General features: G+C 35.7%; 1 protein-coding gene and 2 pseudogenes across 1 annotated transcript; 1 reads left to right on the forward strand and 2 right to left on the reverse strand.

The window, feature by feature from the left end:
- Window positions 1-1,310: 1,310 nt before the first annotated feature.
- On the reverse strand, window positions 1,311-2,311 carry LOC147511008 (uncharacterized; annotated as a pseudogene).
- Window positions 2,312-5,727: 3,416 nt separating this feature from the next.
- On the forward strand, window positions 5,728-6,561 carry LOC147511009 (putative wall-associated receptor kinase-like 16; annotated as a pseudogene).
- A 670-nt stretch (window positions 6,562-7,231) lies between these two features.
- Window positions 7,232-14,182, reverse strand: LOC147511010 (cell division control protein 2 homolog A-like). The gene is given in 10 exon segments (XM_086602860.1): window positions 7,232-7,536; window positions 7,908-7,961; window positions 8,055-8,089; window positions 8,092-8,141; window positions 8,227-8,390; window positions 9,052-9,225; window positions 9,568-9,676; window positions 11,550-11,734; window positions 11,826-11,890; window positions 14,045-14,182. Coding segments are annotated over 9 exon segments (870 nt in total). The 5' UTR covers window positions 11,835-11,890; window positions 14,045-14,182; the 3' UTR covers window positions 7,232-7,446.
- Window positions 14,183-21,387: the final 7,205 nt, after the last annotated feature.

Below are 21,387 nucleotides of genomic sequence, written 5' to 3' on the forward strand. Positions count from 1 at the left end.
TTTAAAAAATTATAATACTAAAAGGATGGAGGACGATGAAGCACCTATATTTGAAGTCGATCTTCAGCGTGAAGAAAGTTCTACTTGAGCGGCTTTGCTCCTCTAATGAACCATTTTGGAACGTGTTTTGTTCGATTAAGATATGAAAATGAGATCCGACAGAAAATTTTAAGCTTTCCAAGAACTTGCAAATCAACCAAAAAATCAGTAACAACATAAAACCCAAATGCAAAAACTGAAAATTGGAGTGATATAATAAAAAAATTCTGATCTAAATTAAACCCTAAGTATGAAAAAGATGAGAGAATACAAAAAACAAAGATGAGAAGATCAACCCTAGAACCCCGAGATTTTCCCCCTAACCCATAACCAAATGAAGAAGAAAAGAGAGAAAAAAAAACCCTAGAAAAAAAAATGGTGCTTGAAATAATTTTGAAATGTGAGAAGTAGAAAAAAAAAAAAAAAAAAAAAAAAAAAAAGATAAAAAGGTACGTGGCTAATTGTGGGGGGCGAAGCTAAGCGGTGATGGGGATTGGGGAAGGAGAAAATAGCTTTAAATCCCTTTCCCACAGTAAATCCTAAGAAAATTAAAGTTGAAAAACAAATTAGTGCTTGAAATAAGATTTTTACTTCAATACCTTGTTGAGATGAAAAAAAAAAAAAAAGGGTTGAGCGGCGGTGGGGGACGAAGGCTATGTGGGTAGAGGAAGAAATACCGTATTTTTTTTTTTTTTTTTTTCAGCCCTAACCCCACGGTCAAAACACGTAGAATAACCGTCCTTGTTAAAAAAATTGTACCCGACGGTTTCGGCCGTGGCTCCACCCACGACCCAATTAAACAGGTTAAACCGTGGCTAAAGGTATTGAAGCTACCAAATGAGGAAAAACGTATTTGCTACGGTCAAAATTCGTAGGAAACTATGCAAGGGTTTATGACCGTGGCTAAAAATACCGGGAATCCGTGGGAAAAAGTCGATTTTCTTGTATTGGTGCTTCTAGTGGGGGTGGTGCTTCTACTATTTAGATTAATTTCAATGTTGTTTTAGTTATTTTATTTCCATTGTTGTTGTTAGTTCATTTGCAATATTGTAATTTCAATTTTAATTTGAATTGTCTTGAAACAACATAAAGTCAAACAGAGATAATACTCAAACTATAGAACAAACATAGATAATACTCAAACTACAAACATAGAAATACTCATACTATATTTCTTGATCCGCACGAAATTGCCAAAGGTGATTGATGAGGTCAACTCTTAGTTGAACATTAGTTTCTCTGCTCTAAATGTGACGAAGTGTGTTGAGTCTTCATGCAATTTCCTCATTTCGATTCCTGACAATATGCAATGCGACTAATGGTTCCCAATCCATATCAATTTGCCAATCTTCGATATCAATCTCTCGTTCATCATCGACAATCATATTATGTAAAATTATACACGTTTTCATTATTCGATTAATGTCATCCCTACTCCACATTCACGCCGGCCTCTTGATTATCCCCTGTCTAGCTTGTAAGACACCAAATGCACGCTTCACATCTTTGCGACATGCTTCTTGCATCTTAGCAAAGAATCCCTCTATTTGAGTTGTTGGGTGAGGGATTGTTTGTATAAGTGTAGCCCATTTAGGATAAATCTCATCGACTAGATAGTAACCCATTTTGTATTGGCGACCATTCACGGTGTAATTGAAACGAAAAGCATCACCACGTATAAGATTGTCAAAGAGGTGAGAACGTTGAAGTACGTTGACGTCGTTGTTTGAACCCGCCATACCAAAAAAGCGTGTCAAATCCACAAGTCTTGATCGGCAACGACTTCCAAAATGATTGTAGGTTTCTTTTTATGTCCTACATGTGTACCTTACCATGCCGTAGGACACATTTCACATTGCCAATGCATACAATCCAAACTTCCAAGCATACCCTGGAAGCCACGATTTTCACCTTGTGTAAGTAGACGTTGAATGTCTTCTTCATTTTGAGCCCTCAAATATTCTTCCTCGAAGACCGCCAACATGGCATCACAAAAATGCCTCAAGCTTTCGAAAAGGGTGCTCTTTGCGATTTGAACGTATTCATCCCACGCATCCGCACCACAACCATATGCAAGCAAACGAATACAAGCAACTACCTTTTGCATACTCGTCAAACATGGCTTTCCAATGCCATCAACTTTGTATGTGAAATACTTGTCATGGTCGGAGACGGCTTTCAAGATTCGGAGGAAGAGATGGTGGTGCATCCTAAACCTCCTATGGAAGATATCAAGAGGATACTTCGGGTATTGCACAAAATAATCCCTCATAATCCTATTGTGAGCGTCAATTCGATCACGATAAATGTACTTTCTACCAGGGACCGAGCCTCAATGATCACGAGTAGCTTTGTGCATGTCTTGCAACAATGAGAAAATAGGTATGAACATGTTCTCATCGTCATTCATCATGTTCTCATCTTCGGATGAGGAGCTTGATTCAACATAGCGAGAAGAAGAAGCCATTTTGAATGTGAGAATAAGAAAAGTTGCAAAGTTGAGAATGAATGTAAGAAGAAAGGTTCCAAAGTTGAGAATAGTAATGCAAAAAGTGTGAGTGAAGGCAAAGTTGAAAATTTTATGGTCTATAAAGTTGACACAAGAAATGAGGTTGGTGGTTGAAGAGTTGATGGTTGAGGAGTTGAGGGAGGCTTTGATGACAAGTAAATGCATGTGAGTAAAAAATTGGCTGAATTTGGCTAAGTCTAAATCGGGTTGAGTGTCTGGAAGGTACGGACGGCACAGTATCTGCCGTTCGTCCATTTAATTAAAATGGGAGACAGACAGCATAATTCAACAGACGGCAGAAACTATGTCGTCTGTCTCCTAGAACTTATTATGGCAGCTGCCAACAAAGGTCTTAACTTTGGCTGGGTTTTTTACTCCTTCCAAATTTAAGACCCTTTTAGCAGCCCCATTGGAATGACATTTTTGTGGTTAGGGTGCTATATTTGCCTTTAGCAGCCCATATAGCCCGGCCACCATTGGACTTGTTCTTAAATCTTCCTCTTGACACATTTGTAGTTCACACTCCACAGCAGGTTTTAAGATAAATCTCCCTGCCCGGTAAATGGTTCAATAAAACACCCTTCAGACCGAACCAACCCATGAAACCCCCCTATTTTAAGAAAAAACATAATAAAGACAGAAATACCCCTATAATGTCCTTCTTTCCTCTCTTTTCAATTTTCAACATGAGAACTCCCATTTTTTCTGTTTGGCAGAGAAATCACTTCAAAATAACACAAAATGCAAAAATATTAACAGCATTCATTTCATGAAAAAAATAAATTACAAAAGTGGTAACTCTCGTGAAGGTTGTAGATTTGGTTTTTTACGAGACGATTTTGGGATTGAAAACCATTTGAAGATGATATCATTTGAATAAACTTGTTCAAGTCGTTGTGATTTCGAAATGCAAAAATTTATATATCAAAAAGATAAAATAGACTTTCAAAAAAACACTTTGTAAAACAAATTTTAATAGAAAAACAGTATGTAAAAATAAATTTGCATAGTTGAATTTCTATGCAAAAAAAAAAATTACATAGTGATTGGATTTGCATGGAAAAATCACTATGTAAAAATAAATTTGCATACTCAAATTTGTATGTAAAAACAATTTTACATGATGACAGGAGCCAATTTGTTGTAATAGATGAAGAAAAAAATAGAAAAATCAATATATAAAAAATAAATTTTCATAGAAAATCAAGATGTAAAATTAAATTCAGAGAAAAATCATCACAAAAAATAAAATTGCATAGTGAAATTTCTATGCAAAAGCATATTTACATAATCATGGGATTAGCAAAGAAACACCATTATATAAAAATAAATTTGCATACTAAAATTTACAAAAAACAATTTACATAGTGATGGAAAATGTTCAAAATAGATCGAAGAAGAAGAAAAAGAAGAATAAATAAAACAAATACCGAGAGACAATTTAACTAACAACGGTTGAGGGAATAAGTGATTATTTCATTTATTCATCATGAAACTTTGTTTCTTCATTGAACATGATTTTCGCATTATTGTTGAACTAATTTCTTCATCGTCGAACCTTATTTCCTCATTATCGAACCTTATTCCCTTAATTTGAAGTTGAATCGTGTTATCGGGTTGAATTATGTTATTGAAGTTGAATAAGTATTTTTTTCTTTGAAATGGTGATGAATATGGCATGTTTATCTAAAAGGATAAAAAGGAAGCAAAAAAAATTGGGAAAATAAAATATTTGATGAGATACTATAAAACAAGGAAGTTATGAGGTATGGGCAATGGGAGGGTGTTTATATACAACCATAATAGAAGGCCCATTTCTTGCACTCCACAGTACTATTCTAAATTTGTAAATCATGCCTTAAAACCACTGATTATGGCGCATGTCCTTTTCTGATGGTGGAGAAAAGCTTCTGTCAATCCATTATGCTGCTGAAAATAAAACATGGCCACAGTACGTATTTGCTGGCTAATGTTTCTTCAAAGCATTAGTATGGTTCTTTTGGAGTTGTTTTTTGGGTGCGGAAGTTCTGCCTTTGTCTATTGTACCTTCCTTGTCTCTACATGTTCATTGACTCGCATATATAAATATAAATATAGTTCGGTTTTTAAGAGATTCACTATTTGCACACATTTTTTATTAGTCTTATTTAAAAAGGGTTATTTAGGCTTTGGTTCTACTTATTATAGGGTATTTAGGTTTTAGTGCTAAAATTATCGATTATTAGGTTTTAGTCCTATTTCCATCTATTGACCGTGAGTCGTCTTATTTAACCGTGGTCAAACTATTTTTTAATAATATATTTTTGAATTTTTTTTGCAAATGGCCAAACTACTCTTGAGTATGCTTGACACGCTACTTTATATTGAATTGTTGGAACACCAAGTTAAACAATAGACCGTTTCTATCAATGTTAATTCCTGGCAACTTAACATTGATAGAAACGGTCGGGCTTAATTTAACATTGATAGGAAACGTGTCCATTGTTTAATTTGGTGTTCCAATGGATTCTAATTTTGGCCATTAGATTAATGCTTCAGATTTTTGACACGCGTGTCCATTGTTTAACTTGGTGATCAAACAATTCAATATAAAGTAGTGTGTCAAGCACTTTTAAGGGTAGTTTGGCTATTTGCAAAAAATCGAAAAATATATTATTAGAAAATAGTTTGACCACGGTCAATTGAGAGGAGGACTTCGGTCAATAGATGGAAGTAGGACTAAAACCTAATAATCGATAATTTTAGCACTAAAACCTAAATACTCCATAATAAGTAGGACCAAAGCCTAAATAACCTATTAAAAAATGTGTACTAAAAAATTTAACAAGTCATTTTTTAAATATTGATATAAGTACTTATATCATTCATAAAACCATATATTTAAAGTTATAAGTTATATTTTTATATTATTTATAATATTAAATACTATGAAAACTACATATTACACTAGTAAATAAAATTTAGTAATATGTAAATGATATTCTTTATTTCGATATTTTTGATGTTGGTTATACTCGGCCATAAGGAAAGAAAGCACCACTACAAACTCAGAAAAAATTCTTCGAGCAGAATGGTGGTTTACTGTTAAAACAACAGAATGCTTCACAAGAAGGTGTTGTAGAGTCGACAAAGATCTTTACTGGCGACTGACAACTACGATGAACATTCCTTGGGCGAGGAGCCTATGGCATGAAGGAACTTTACCTGATCAAAGAGTGGTTGCCATCAAAATGTCCAAAATAACTGATGCAAGCCAAGTTGGACAATTTATCAATGAGGTGGTTATTCTTACCCAAATTAATCACCGAAACGTTGTGAAGCTCCTGGGTTGTTGTTTAGAAACTGAAGTCCCCATGTTGGTTTATGAGTTTGTGTCTAACGGAACCCTCTTCCAGCATATACATAAAATGACTGGGGTATCATCGTCCATTTCTTGGGAAGATCGTTTGAGGATTGCTGCCGAAACTGCTGGGGCGCTTGCATATTTACACTCTGCGGCTTCCACCCCAATCATTCATCGAGATGTGAAGTCTACCAACATACTATTAGATGAAAATTACACGGCAAAAGTAGCTGATTTTGGAGCTTCGAGGTTAAATTCTTTGGATGAAATTCAGATAAGCACGTTAGTCAGAGTATTTCCACACTAGCCAGCTGACAGAAAAGTGATGTTTATAGTTATGGTGTGGTTCTTGCAGAACTATTAACAGGGGAGAAGCCACTTTCTTTTGAGAGATCAGAAGAACAAAGAAATTTAGCTACTCATTTTATTGTGTCAATGAAAGAAAACGGTATGCTTGAACTTCTTGAAGCTGGAATTTTGAATGAAGGAAAGACGGAACAAGTCCACAGTCGCTGCACTTGCAATGAGATGTCTTAATTCAAAGAGTGACGAAAGACAGACCCTGAATGAAAGAAGTGGCAGCAGAGCTCTGTGCTATTTCCTCAGGATTTTACAAGGAAGATATTCCTGGATCCTGTAATTTGGAGTATGAAATGATGGATTCTATGAATGTTCCACGCTGATTGTACATGTAACATGAATAATGTACGTTTGTTATAGAACGGTATACTTGTAAATTGGTGCGACAGTAACCTACATGATACTAAAGTTTTGATCAAATAACGGGGAATCAATATGAGAAAAAACTTATAATGACATGTCAAATCCTTTGAGTTATAATAGGAATATTAGCAAACACGGGAATGGTAAACATGTTTTCAATAAGATGTGTCTCTGTTTGTGAATCTAGTAAGTCTATATTCCATCGTTCCCATCTTGTCAAGACCAAATTCATGCCAGGGCTATAAATGACCATATGAGGGCAAATTGTTCAGGGCAATTGTTCACATAGCCCAAAAGTGTTCACCGTTGGGAAACATACCTACGCTATCCAATTAGTTATGGGAAATCTACGTTGATGAGTATCTAGACCAAAGTCAGTGTTAGTGTTTCTGAGTGAAATTAACTCGAAGAGTGTCCCCCACATGGCAGATGGAACTGTCTCAGTATTTCAGAAACACACACATACCGAGGCAATAAACATAGAAAAAAAAACTGTAAAGAATGGTTTCTTTTTTTGAATTTTTATCCTTTTTTATTGGTAAGAGACTACGTGTACAACGAATTTTCATTTCAAAAACAGCAAATTGAGTTTTCATGGTCACGAATGAGCAGATTCATTTCCAAACAAACTTTGAACCGTATCCATTGGTATATACAGCCTCGGATGCCAGATACAAGCACTAGTCTTGCACTCAATTACAACAAGATTTTAAAGAAAAAGAATAAGAAAGAAAGCCCTCATTTCTCACACAATCAAACACCACAAATTCCTAATCATAGTTGACACTCACCAAAAAAATAATATGCAGAGAGCAAGACAGGATGGTAAGAGTCACGGTACAGACCCAATATCCTTGAAGTATTCATGCTCAAGTGCACTCCGAGCCGTAATTCTTTTACAGGGATCCAAGTACAGCATTTTCTGGACAATTATAGAAACTTCAGTATAGTGAACCAACGAATCTGTATTTTACTTGGTAAATCTTGTGTTTAACAGACAGTTCATAATCAATTACTGATACTGGTTTCCACAATCAGACCTGACAAATTGATTTCAAACAACTTTACACTCCTTCCTAAGATGGATAAACTTTCAGAATTCTCAGCAGACACGAGCATAAGGTCATAAACCATAAGGGCCTAGGAACACTAGTATAAAAAGACAGACTCAATGAAGTGGAATTTGGGAGAAAATGCCATCATGCATCTCATTTTCCAACGCAAATACAAGTATTTAATGATCAATTATTCCACAAGTCATGAACAATTCATCTATATCAAAAGGAAACTTACTGAAAGAAGATCAAGTCCAGCTGGTTCAAGATCCGGGACCACAGTTGTCAAGTCCTGCACAACAGAATGTACCGTGGATCAGTCTCTTGAGATTTGCATATTCTGAAGATTCTATAACACAGAGAATACTGAATTAGAATAGTTTACCTTGGAAGGCCATTTGGGAAAAGCAGATTTGTAATCGGTAATGATGAAACTCCAGGCCATGTCTCTTCATTTGGAGTGCCCATAATTCTTGGAAGAGAAAACCAAAAGTAGAAGGTAAGTACAGAAGAGATTACATAATATAAAGAAGCTGAACGACAATTAAGTACAGCACCTGAAAATCTTGAACAATTCATCGATCTCAGAGTCCCCGGGGAACAAAGGCCGCTGGTTTACCATCTCACAGAAAATACAACCCACTGACCATACATCAACAGGAGTAGAATAGTGGCGGGAACCAAGGAGGATTTCAGGTGCCCTATACCAGAGTGTTACAACCTGGAAGTAAAGCTTATAAGAACATAGCTGCAACTCTATCATTAAGTGTAAAGAACAAAAGAATGGACATAATAATATTGTCCAGTAAATATAGAGAAAGGAACTTGATTTTCTTTTCTCTCGTTTTCAGAAAGTTTCTGCCGAAACCTTGCCTTCACATATAGATTTGATTAACAATGAGCAAATTTTCCATTTCCTATCTTTCTTTCTACAATTTTTTTGGGAGCCAGAATCAATTAATAAATTATAATGGTCATCTAGGGATATTATAAGAAAAATAAATTCCTATAGGAGAATTAACCCAAAATGTGATGAGCACTCTCAGGACAGTGTCTCCCAAAAAATTTGCTTGATGCAAATTAAAGTAACTCATATATCTAGATACAAAAGAAGAAGAATACTACGGACGTACATAACCAAGAATGAGATATCCAACTGTATCTCTAATTTATACGATTGCAGGGAAAATTTGGATTTCATATGTTGAAACCCTTTACAAACAAGCAAGCTTTTGCTTATTATCAAGCATACCCTTATGTAGCAAATTAAGTATTAACGGAAAACAAAACCACCCCTAGGTATCATTTTAACTAAACACACGCAAGAGAAAACATAAAAGTAAAAGAAACCAGGGAAATCTACTAATGGTGCATACTGGTACCTCATGAGTAAAGGTCCTGACAGGAATACCAAATGCTCTAGCTAATCCAAAGTCTGCAAGCTTTAGAGCATTGCTTCGGCGATCTATCAGTAGATTCTGAGGTTTCAGATCTCGGTGGAGAACTCTATGAGAATGGCAGTAAGCAATACCACGAAGAATCTGATACAGAAATTTCTGGGGAAACAAAACTATGTTATTAGAAGTGAGACAGTGAATAAACCAACACCACCATCAAGCCCCAGTTTTACTCAACTATGAAGTCATATAAACGATATATATGACACTGCAACTAAAACTCGTAACTTGTCTACTCACAAAATAATTCTGTAAAGCACATACAAGGGTAACATAACAATGTTACTACCAACCAGTTCGTACATATTTCAGATGAGCAGGTATTACAGACTCTCAAAACAGAAGCTAACGCTCAAGCCTAATCAAGATTATAATGTTAAAAAGCAAATGCATTGGATAAATCTCCAATTGGAGGAATGATGTCACACACTTTTACTATACATGATCTTTTGAAAATTCTGGAGAGGAATCCATGTGCTTCTTCAAATCTAAATCCAGGTACTCAAACACCAGATACAAGCGTTTCTCACTGTGCACTACATCCTGCAACCTGTTATTCAAGAAGACATCAGACAATATGCTCAGATAGAATACTATAAGCATGAGAACAAGAACAGTAACAAAAACAACCACCCTGCATATTAATATGAATTGCATAAAAACAACCACCATATCCATAAGTACAGCAACTTCCTGAACAAGCTAAAAGTTTTCTCAATGACGATGTTTTAAATAATCAAGTATCCAACTGTGGACACACACTCACACAGAGAATAAACAAAACAAAACACTCCAATCAGTTTTTTTTTTTTTTTTTTTTTAATTAGTTGATCCAAGTACAGACACAGGAAAATGTCAAAGGTCCTCTAAAGTCCAATCAATTTGGTGGAATTTCCAGACTGCAACATAATATAAAATTAGTAGTAACAGCTAATCTGTTTCCGACCAGAGACCCAAATGCCAAAGGTGTTGTTACCAATCTAGTATGACAACGCAGGGTAATAAGAGGATACACCCTTCCTTTTCTGATTGTGTTGTTACCAGATACTAGAGGCTCCTGATGGAACTGGATAACAATCAAAGGCATGGCAGAGTAGCTTCAACTTTAATGGGATGACCATGTAACTACGAGTAAGTCCACCTACTGCCTTCGCAATGAATATAAGAAGAAGCCAGTCCTCAAATCAAATGGTAACTTATCAATACAAAATTACAAACTACCCTCCTTCATTGCAATGAGTCTTCAGCCTTAGCCACTTAACCTCACTTCCCACAAAGTGGCATTAAGGATAACTACACTTTCCACTAACACCACATTCTCTATATATGCTTCTCTAAACTGCATCCTCGCTAAGAATATCCAAGTAAAATGATAATCAATCACTAACTGTTGACTTTTTTATAAATTAGTTCGTGAGTGCATAATTAATTGAGCATGTCCTCTTTTTGTCACGCTTCAAAGATAAGGTGTGCTTTCATATCCTCCTATACATAGTTTGGTCATTCCTAGGTCGACAGTAGAGCTTATAAGTCCATGTGATTGATTGACCTCCTCTTTGAAAGGTAGGTTGTGGAATTTTCCCTTTTCACTGTAGTATAAACAATCGGGTTAGACAGGAACAAGTGACACCTGGACGGGGTAGGAAACTATCTTTTTATGTGCTTCTCTCCATCCGGAGCTTGCTTCACATGATCAAAGAGATGTGGGGTGGGAACTAGAGAAATCCGGTCACATTCAGTTTCTATGATACTATTTTAAGTTGGTTGATCTTATGGGTAGGCAGTTTTAGTCCAGGTGGCTCTCAGTTTTCCAACCCTTCCTTCTGCTTCTTATATATTTTCTATACCTGACATTAGAATTACCTTTCCTGTTTGGTTTACTATATCAATATTTATCAGATACCACACGAGATAAGACATGAAGAATATTTTCAAGACTCAAGCAGGTGTAATCCATCAAAAAAAAAAAAAAAATGAAAGATGTTATTTCTATTCTCGGCATTCTTTCCACAAACATGGTATCTGACAGAAAAAATTACAGATTTGATTGAATATTTGAACTACATCAAAACTTAGTGGGCTGTGAACTACCCACCCTCCCACTGACATATTAAAAGGAGGGAAAGTATGTTTCCCGTGTTGGTATGACCAGGCTTTCAACAAGATACTGGATCTCCACCACAACTTTCAATTCCTTTTCTAGCTAATAAGTTCTCAATCTCCTTCTATGTGATACGCTTTGACTTTTGAAATAAAAGTTCTACCAATTAAAGGGTCATGCACAATATAGGAAGAAGTTGCAATTGTAGCATACTATATCACAAAAAACAATACTATTTAACATAGTGTTTCAAGGTACACATATCTGAAGCCTTACAAACTTATATCTTCACCAAATAAATTACGTAAATAATCCAAATAACCTGACTATGTTACTATGTTGCATCTCCTTTAAGAGGGCTATTTCTCTGATAGCTGTGCTTGGGACTCCTTCATCTTCCTGCTCTAAGCGGATCTTTTTAAGGGCTATTGTCTCATTGGTCACACGGTCGCGAGCTTTATAGACGACGCCATAAGTTCCTTCTCCGATCTTCTCAACTTTCTCATACTGCATGGTTTACCTTATAAGCTTACTATCCAAGGATGATGAAAAATTAAAAACATGTACCGAGCAATATAAATGAAAACAGATGCTTTACCTGGTCCATTTGAACTAGATCAAACAGCTCAAAGCCTCAGAACCACAAAAACTATAGAAGACAACCTAAGAGAAAAAATCAAGAAGAAACAAACTGTCAAAGAAGTACCTAGATTGAAATCAACATTAAACTACACTAGGATTATCATCAGTCAAAAAAAAAATGATGTGGTGTAAAACAGGAAAGAAAAGAAGTCAACACAACCATGGACAATTAATAAGATTTAATTATATAACTAGTAGCAGCTACAATATCACCAAGAGTCCATGCATATCCATTTTGGGTAAAGACACCTAATTCAAACACTTTGTACAAATCAATGAAACACAACAAAACTTTCAGTGGATCATTTCTCCTTCCATGTAAAGAAGTAAGAAACCATACACAAGCTTCTACTATCAAACATAGTGTGGACTCACAACTTCTCAATCAAATGTGGTTTCCTATCAACACGGTTCTTATGCAAAATTGGGTAGGTTCCAATTAACACATACAAAGAGTAGATATTTCTGACCATCTAGAACTTAAACGAACCCTAGTTAGATCCTTGAAGAAGATCACTGATGTCCATATTTATCTTCACCAATCCAGTAGTAATCAATCCTTAAAGTTGTTTGCTTCACTTGTCTAACAGAGCTTCTTGTTAAACAGCTTGAATAACACCACACAGCCACATATAATGTCTTTGCTGGTTTTGTTTTTCTCAGAAATAAACACACTACATAGTATATATATCAAACAAAATGTTTGAGTGAGTTCCTAATTACTGAGACAGCATCAAAGCGGAAGTTCCATATTTCGTTACTCCACCACATATGTAGTCTTCTTTCACAGACTTATTTTTCTTATAAAATCTTAGTTGATGCGACAGTGACCTAGATATATGGCATGCAAACTCTAAGATCGGAGGACAAAACTACGGTACTATTTGGCTATTTGAAGTCATAAATATAAATAAATTCAGTAGCTCTTGCAGCACAAAATCCTAGAATGAAATTCCCTCCATATCCTTTTCCACCACCTTACTTTACGGCCTCTAATATTAGTGTGAACAAAATGGAGATAAAGAGTAGCTATGGCAAATGCATTGGGCTATCATTAGCTAACATCCAAAAATAGGTTGTTAATATGCATCCATCTCCATTTAATGTCAAACACCTATTATTGCCAATATTATGGTCCTTTGATAACATTGTGGCCAGACTCCATGGTCGTGCAATGCTCATTAATCAAAATCAGATTTCCTCTGAATTTTCAGATGGACCTCGAGATACTCACGACTCAAGTGACTTTATCAACATCATTACAATACACATATGTGACTCCAACATAGGCTATGCTATTTACTTGGAGGACTGCGGTTGTTTCTTAGTACGGCAGGAAAAGAACGGGACAACTAGGTAAGCAAGACCAAGTATGCACTTGAGCGGGCAACAAAAGTTCTTGGAGCTCTGAATTCCCAATAATCCATGAAGGAAGAAGAGTCAACATCAATCCTTTTATCCAACAAGATGTGACAAACCTAAGCCTAAATTAGCAACTGTGCACATATGTTCTTAAATATGCATGGCTGCCGTGCTACACAACTGATATGCATCAACAGTTTAACTAAACAATGGTTCATGCACTGATTAACACTGGTATCAAAAACCAACCTACCACTATCTCAAGTAATACTCATGCCCACTATCTATATTAGTCCTCTGGCTTCTTCTAAACCAGAGCTCATAATTGCTCAAACACCTACTACTAATCTCCAAATAACCAGTGTACAACAACTTAGCTACTGCTCTGGCACTAAATACACAATAATCAAACAATTCCACGTGTCTATACTAAAATTGCATTTCAAACTCCTATTATACTAGAACAGCCATAACAAAAAAAAACATACTAAAACGCACATTAATCCACATTTCATATCCCATCAAAAACCCTAAAATCGATTGCATAGCATATATCATACCATAATCACAACAGCCATTCAATCATATTCACTTAAACTAACAATGCTGCAAACATAATTTCATCAAACACAAACACCAAAAAACGACATAATAAAATATTCAACTATTTTCAACAACGATCAGTTAAAAAAACAATATATAATTCAGATCTACGATATAACAACAGCATAATCAATCAAAACTGAATGAAATCGATTGTAAATATAATAATGTCATTTATATAAAGATCGCAGTCACAGTAACAATAACAACCTTGGAAACTTTTTTCTATTATTATATTATTTTATTTTTTTCTTCTACTTCTTTAATGAGCGCCGAAGCAATGTGAAGAAGAAGTGTTGTTGTTGTGTGTGAAGAAGAAAAATGAGTGAGTTACTCCCACATCTTTTTTTTATTCCCACTAATAATAATATATATATTCTAATAACTATCACGTGCCCTTTTTCTTATTATTGTTACGCTTTTAGTAGTCTCTGGCTATTTTGTGGTCGTTGACTAAGATTGACTTCAGGTCACGGAGTGATTACTGATTAGTGTTCGATCAATGGAAATTGTAAACTTATTTAGGGTGCATGCATTATTATTGTTGGACCACGTAAATCTTGTGTTGCGATTTATTTGCCTCATATTGTCTGTGAATTCTCTGTGTGGTTGTGTCTTAAATTAGGGCCCATTCTGGGCATTGCACACGTTTTAAAGCTTTACACAATTATTCATGGTAACTATATATTTGAGAAATTAATGACAGGTTGGGGTCGGCCATAACCCTACTACAACTTATTCGAAAAAAAAAAAAAAGCTTTAGACACATGTTCAACTATAACGGACAATTATTTCTTCAGATGTGTACGTTGTGTTGTACAAAAGAAGTGGTTGTGAAAAAGTTTTTAATTTCGGTACGAAAATTTACTATTCTACTATTTCTCGAGTACATGCTCAAGCAACAAAGATCATCAGAGAAAATTATTGTTGAAATGATCAAATATGTCATAAGCAAAATAAATGCGCAATCATTTTGTTTGTGTGAGATTTATTTTTTCCATCTTAGAGCATTTCTAGGTGGTAGTATAACTGGTCAAATTCTTCAAATTTAAAGAAAAACTTCGAAATTTCTTGGACTTCCATCTGTAGGTGCCCTCAAATTCGGTCACATCACCTGCTTGTTCGCATTTTTGTTCACAAATTTGGCAATTTGGATGCGGATGCAGAGTGACATTAGTAATGTCGCGCGCCATTGCAAATGTCGTCCCAATTTTTTTTTTTTAACTTTGACAAAGACCACGCACGATGTGGTAATCTTGTCCAGCGCCTTTGCCAATGTTGCGTGCTAAACGGGCAAAAACGTCCGAAATTCTACATCCATATATCTACACTCATCTCTTTCTTCATTTTACATACACTCAACTCAAACATTCTTATCAAACAACTCAACCATTTCACACATAACACTCTCAATGTCACAACCAAAACAAGACAGTGGTTCAAGTTGGACAAATGAAGAAAATATTGCTTTTACTAGAGCGTGGATTGAGATTGGAGAAGATCCTATAGTAGGGAATGATCAATCGGGACAAGTTTATTAGGAACGAATTATGGCTAGGATGAATGAAATTCAAGGTTTTGACCACAACCGTAAGTGGAAGGAGTCTCACAATGTTGGGCGATTCTTTTACCGTTCTTCAACAAATATCATGTTATACTAAGAAAGCTTGAAGAACAACCTCCAAGCAGGTGGGGACGTGAAGACATTGTAAGATTCATTTATACTTCGTTTATATACTACTTGATATTGATTTTTTTTTTTTTTTTTTAATAAACGTAACTTACAGACGCGGTAGCAACTTATGTAGCTACTAATGAGAAACCATAGATATGGCAAGATTATTATAATCTAGTCGAAAAATACACCAAAGTGGCAAAGAACTCGGTTACGCAATGAAACGCTAGCTCCAAGACTAAAGAAGAAAGCAAGATCCGGAGATCTTGAAGGCTTCGATTCTTCACCCTCAACCCCAACCCCTTCAACGCCTCACTCTAACCATTCACCTTCACTGTACTCGGAATACAATCCTAGCAGTAGCGAAGGTTTTTTGGAGAGGTCGGTTGGTAGGAAACAGAGCAAAGAAATTGAGAAGAACAAGAAAATAGAGAAAAATAGGTAATGTTGCATCCACTGCTAAAAATATGGATGAATTTCTTCAAGCTTTTAAAGAAAGCCGAAGAAATAGAGAAGAAATTCTAAATAGGCAATTTCAAACTATGATGATATTAAAGTAAGAGAAAACATAAAAAAAGTTATTTTTGAAGCAAGAAAAACTCCGAAGTTAGAGAGGAGAAAAATGAGACTAGGTTGTTGGCAATGTCAAAAAACAAAGTCAATTGAAGCAATTAAAAAAAAAAAAAAAAAAATTTTGGATCAAGTACTACAAATGAAGCTTTCGACGACGAAGGAGCCAATGATGAAGAAAATGATTACTAGCTTGATAACTAGAGTAACTTTAGTAATATGTAATAAGGGTGATATATAATAGTTGTCTTTTATTTATTTATTTTTATTTTATGTTTTTGCAATCATGTATTAGTTGTCGTTCTATTAATAAAAATTGCAATTCATTTGCTAAATCAAATTGATCAAAGGAAGTAAATTAGAACTTATCAAAATGATCAAATGAACAATTCTAAATCACACAACATAATCATCATACAATAAACTTAATATTATAAATCATCAAGTCCTCACTTCCTACATTCGCCTCCTCTGCCGTGAACTCCTCCTCGACTATCCTTCTGCTGAACTCTCCGTCCGTCCATGTGATGAACTCACCCTTGTACGATGAATCTGAGCCTGTAACTCATCAACCTGGCATTGCAAATCGTCATAATCCATATGAACCTGGGAAAGAAGTCTCTCTCTCTCAACACTGTAGGCGAATACCGAGGAGTGCAAGCTATAATTTACACGAAGGCATGTCTCATATCTCATGCATAGCTCATCCTGAAATAATTATTCATTAATAATTTATTACATTTTCATAATAAACAAAAATAATAAACCAAAACCAATAAAAATAATTACCGAGGTAGATGTCCAAGATCATGCTTTAACTGTACGACGCGAGTGTCATCAATAGAAGAAATGGGATGGTAAATCGTCTGGCCACTCGGATCACTCAAACTGAAAACCCAATGCCACTCTGACTGAGGGGGATCTGGCACTAGAACAAATGTGTGTACAGGTCCATGCTAAAACGTCGGCTGTGACGACTGGCCAATCTGACATTCACGCGTGACACCCATTCTGTTAACCGTATGAATGTTGCATGTACAACCCATTACCGGAGCAAATGACCAATAGATACCTTAAACCAATAACGGTAATATTGCTCATAAAGTCGTAATGTAACTAGGTCGGTTACTAGCTAACTCCAATGCACGTTTCTCTCGATGACTTGCTGTAAGGTCATGTCTTTAGCCTCTGATACATGGGTAGGCGGATCAGGGAGAATACCAAAGTATGGTGTGAGATGTCTGTAACATCTATCCCCTAAATACCACTCCATATCACTTCCATAAGTGAATATCATTCTCCTATGAGAAATGAACAATGCGTATCTATAGTCATTCGCGTCGATGTGCACAGATGTCTGCCAAGGCCTCCAAACAATAGAAGCCTGTGTGCTAAGCTCGATCTGGGTTCGGACAAAAGTTATGTTATGACTAATTTCACTGGTCAGACAAGCTCGACGAGGTCCATGCCAAGCCCTGAGCCTACGCCTCTCATTGGTGTACTCTGTGAGGATAGGATTTGCAGTACGGAAATACTCATAAAACCATACCTCTAAGAGAATGACAAACCATCTCATATGGGGACTACTAACAACACCAGTCTGCCGAGAAGTCCTATCTAAACAACACAACAAATTATAGTATATGGCTCCACCAAAATCAATACCGCCCAACTCATGCAAGTGCTCAAAGTTGGTTAGATACCCAAAGTTAATCGTGGCATGGCCAAAAAGAAGAAACAAGGCGCCCATCAAATACATATAGAGAGCTCTTACATACTCATCAATATGTGCTTGACCATCATCAGAATCAAGTGACAAATAATTTATTAAAAATTGCAACCTATCATCATTAGTCAACGGTGTAATGTTTGCAGCCTTGATACCATAAATCCTAACACCAGCATTATCATATGACTCTTCGATTAGACAAGGGAAGAAAGTAATCATTTGGGCACAACTCTGGAATTCAGTGCTGCATCTCAACGGCTGACCTAATCATATAGTCAAACTAGATATCATACAAAAATCTAGTGGAGTGAAGCCCAACTCTCCCTGAGGGAAGTGAAAAGTATGTGTACTATCCCACCATCTCTCAACTAAACCATTGATAACTCCCGAATGTCTTATTATAAGGTATGTCAACTAGATGACCAAAGGGAGTTGCTAGAATTGCATCTCTAACATGGTCAAGTGTAATCGACTTTTTAATATCATCCCCCCGTCTTAAGTGCATCGCGGAGTGCAACCAACTCAATACATAACACATCTCGATGTAACGCAAAATAAAATTAAAATTAAAAAAATAAAAATTAAAATGTACGTATTTAACTACTAAAATTAACTGCTACTACTACTGCTAATATATGAAATTAAAATACATACCTGTTGTTCAAGAACAACTCTTGAGACATGCCTATCATGAAACCTCATAGACACCGGTCTAAGATGGCTAAAATTCATAGCCTCAGTAGGAAATTCAAAATCGACTTTGCGTCTTGACCGGAGGGAAAGGATCCAGCTCGCCTTCACGATTTCAAAATTTATAAGTGCTTGGTTCATCATCTAGATCAACCATTTAGATCGACTTGCTCCAAACCAGTGCACTATTACCACTGTTTTCATCTTCCTCACCATCACCACTCCATCTTGTTTAGTTATTATAGACGTATTCGTCGTCGGAATCCATTTTTTGTTAGAACTAAAGAAACTAGGTTGAAAAAAAAAAGGTGTGAAATGACAAAAGTCCGACTGTCGCGCAACATTTAAACAGGCATAACACACGACATTAGTATTGGCGGCAGTACGATTACCAATGGCGCCAACAAATGGCGGCGTTTAACATTAATAGGTGGCGTGGTGGGTCTATAATCAATTTTGGTTAAATTTGCGACCGTGATTCTCGCAAAAATTTCTTCAAATTTGAAGAGTATACTACCACCACCTAGAGATGCTCTTATATGCTTCACCCACGATTAGCATCACCAAATTAAAATAGGTCATAGATGCAAATTGCAAATGCACACAGAGACACAGGTTCAAACTTCGATATAGCAGTTGCAAGTTGCAACTTTTACAAGGAAAATGATAAGGAGAGATCGATCTCTCTAAATTTAGAGCGCATCAAATATCAACCTTTAGATAGGTATGGGATCGTATTTCGAAAGGGACATTATGCGTGGCTCACAAAACCAAACCAAAAGAATATAAATAGAAAGAAATGAATAATGAAAATAACCTTTTAAGCCCGTCATATTATATTGAGCATCTTTCAAAAAGGAAAAAAAAATCATGAAGACTTGAGAAAATGGGTCTTGATTTTTAACATACTCAATGAAGACTTGAATAGATTGTTCAGGTATTCATATATGTTGAAGGATTGAAGAGATGAATAAATTTATAATTTTAGTTGTATAATACTTTGTCTTTATTTTATTTTGTTGAACCTCTTGATGAAATACTTGCTTTTAACCAAGACTAATGGAATATGTGTTCATCTTGTTGATGAATTCCTTCTCTTTATACATTATTATCATTCTGGTTCATTACAAAAAAAATAGAAAAGAACAAATATGGGAAAGATTGATCTATCTTAAAGAGAAAAAAGGAAAGAAGATGCGGGGATTAAAGGGTATTTTTTGCATTTATCTATTCTATTTTGGTCATTGTCAGTTGTTAGACACATAGAGTTTTCAAATAAAATACAAATGTGTAATCTTTATGTTTCCGGATCAAATCAGCTCCCATCCAACGGTTGTTGAAAACTTGAAATAGATCTCTCCTCATCAGGACTCCTTTTACAAAGGCGTCATGTCCAAGAGCTGCATCATCCCACCCATTATCAGGACGTTCCTTTAATTCAAATCAATGGAACAAGGTATATAAAGGCACTTATAACTAGGTTTGTCAATGGGTTTCGATAACCCGATAACCGATCCGAACCAAACCGATAAAAAATTATTTGGGTTTTGGTAATTTGGTTTGCCCTCCACCGAACCAATATGAACCCAAATTGATCAAATGCATTTTAGTAATATTTACGATTAATTTTGTATGTATTTATCAATTGTGTGGTTGAAATTAATTGATTTAATTTAGGATTTAATTGATTTTATAGTTTTTGGTTTGGTTTGGTTCGGTTTTAGTTTGCAATATGCCGGTTCAATTCGGTTTCAAATGAAATATAATAGGGTTATTTAGCTTTTGGGCTCAATTATAATTGGATAATTTGCATTTGGTCACCAATTGATCGTTTATTAGACATTGGGCCAAAATTGATGGTGATTTGTCCATGACTCTGTGTTTTCCGTGACTCGACTGTTGGGCCCAAAAAAAACTTTTGTGTAATGCCTAAAACACCCTTGCACGTGTTTATCTCGAGACTTTTCAAATATCATCAAAATAATGGTAAGATCTAAGATATAATCTAACGGTCCCAATTAAATAGCCGTTAGAAGTCGGTTTCTTCAGTCATCTTCACTCTCTTTATATTGTGAGGAAGTTCCACCATGAGAGCCTCCATTAACAGTTGTCTTACAACTTTTTCAATTTTGACAAAAAACAATGGGTGGAAGTTGTGAAATTGTTCTTGTCTCTTCTCCAAAGGTATGCTTCACACCTCTTGACATGTTGGAGCTTTAACTTCTATAATGGCAGTTCGTTGGCCCAAATGCAAAATAAACTATCTTTATTAGGACTAATTCTTAATATGGTAGATAAATTTGGCACTAACCACTAATATAAGCATCTAGGTTTTTTTTTTGCAGGTTTGCCAATTTTGTAAGGAAAAGGGACATTATGCTTCAACATGCTCTTACATAGGTCTTCACTGCCCTAAAGCATATTGTTGTAGCTTTATGCGTGTGGTTATAGAGTACAATGAGACTAGAACCCTAGAGAAAAAGTTTCTTAGGTGCTCAAGGAATGGTTGTGGTCTTTGTCGCGGGAGATTTACTCAAACAAAGAGGTGATTGCACTAGTATGTCAACTATGCAAGGAAGAATCTCCTATCTGCGGGGGTTGTCTCCTATGTGAACAATGTCATCTACCTACTAGTGCAGATGGTGTGTGGATGTGTGAGAGTAATCTTGTGAGAGAGTGTGAGAGACTAAGAGGATGTAATCAGTACTCTATATGAATAAATATAAATATTCTACCTATAACAATTATTACAAAACTTCAAAAAATATGATTAATCTTCATTCATTCATTCAAACAGAGACACAGATGCTTAAGTTTGTAAACAACCAACAAAATACCACCAAAATGCTTCAACATTGCCATCAACAACAAATTCAACAGTTAGTCTAT

The sequence above is a fragment of the Coptis chinensis genome, chromosome 3, assembly GCF_015680905.1.
Source record: "Coptis chinensis isolate HL-2020 chromosome 3, ASM1568090v1, whole genome shotgun sequence".
Lineage (NCBI taxonomy): Eukaryota > Viridiplantae > Streptophyta > Magnoliopsida > Ranunculales > Ranunculaceae > Coptis > Coptis chinensis.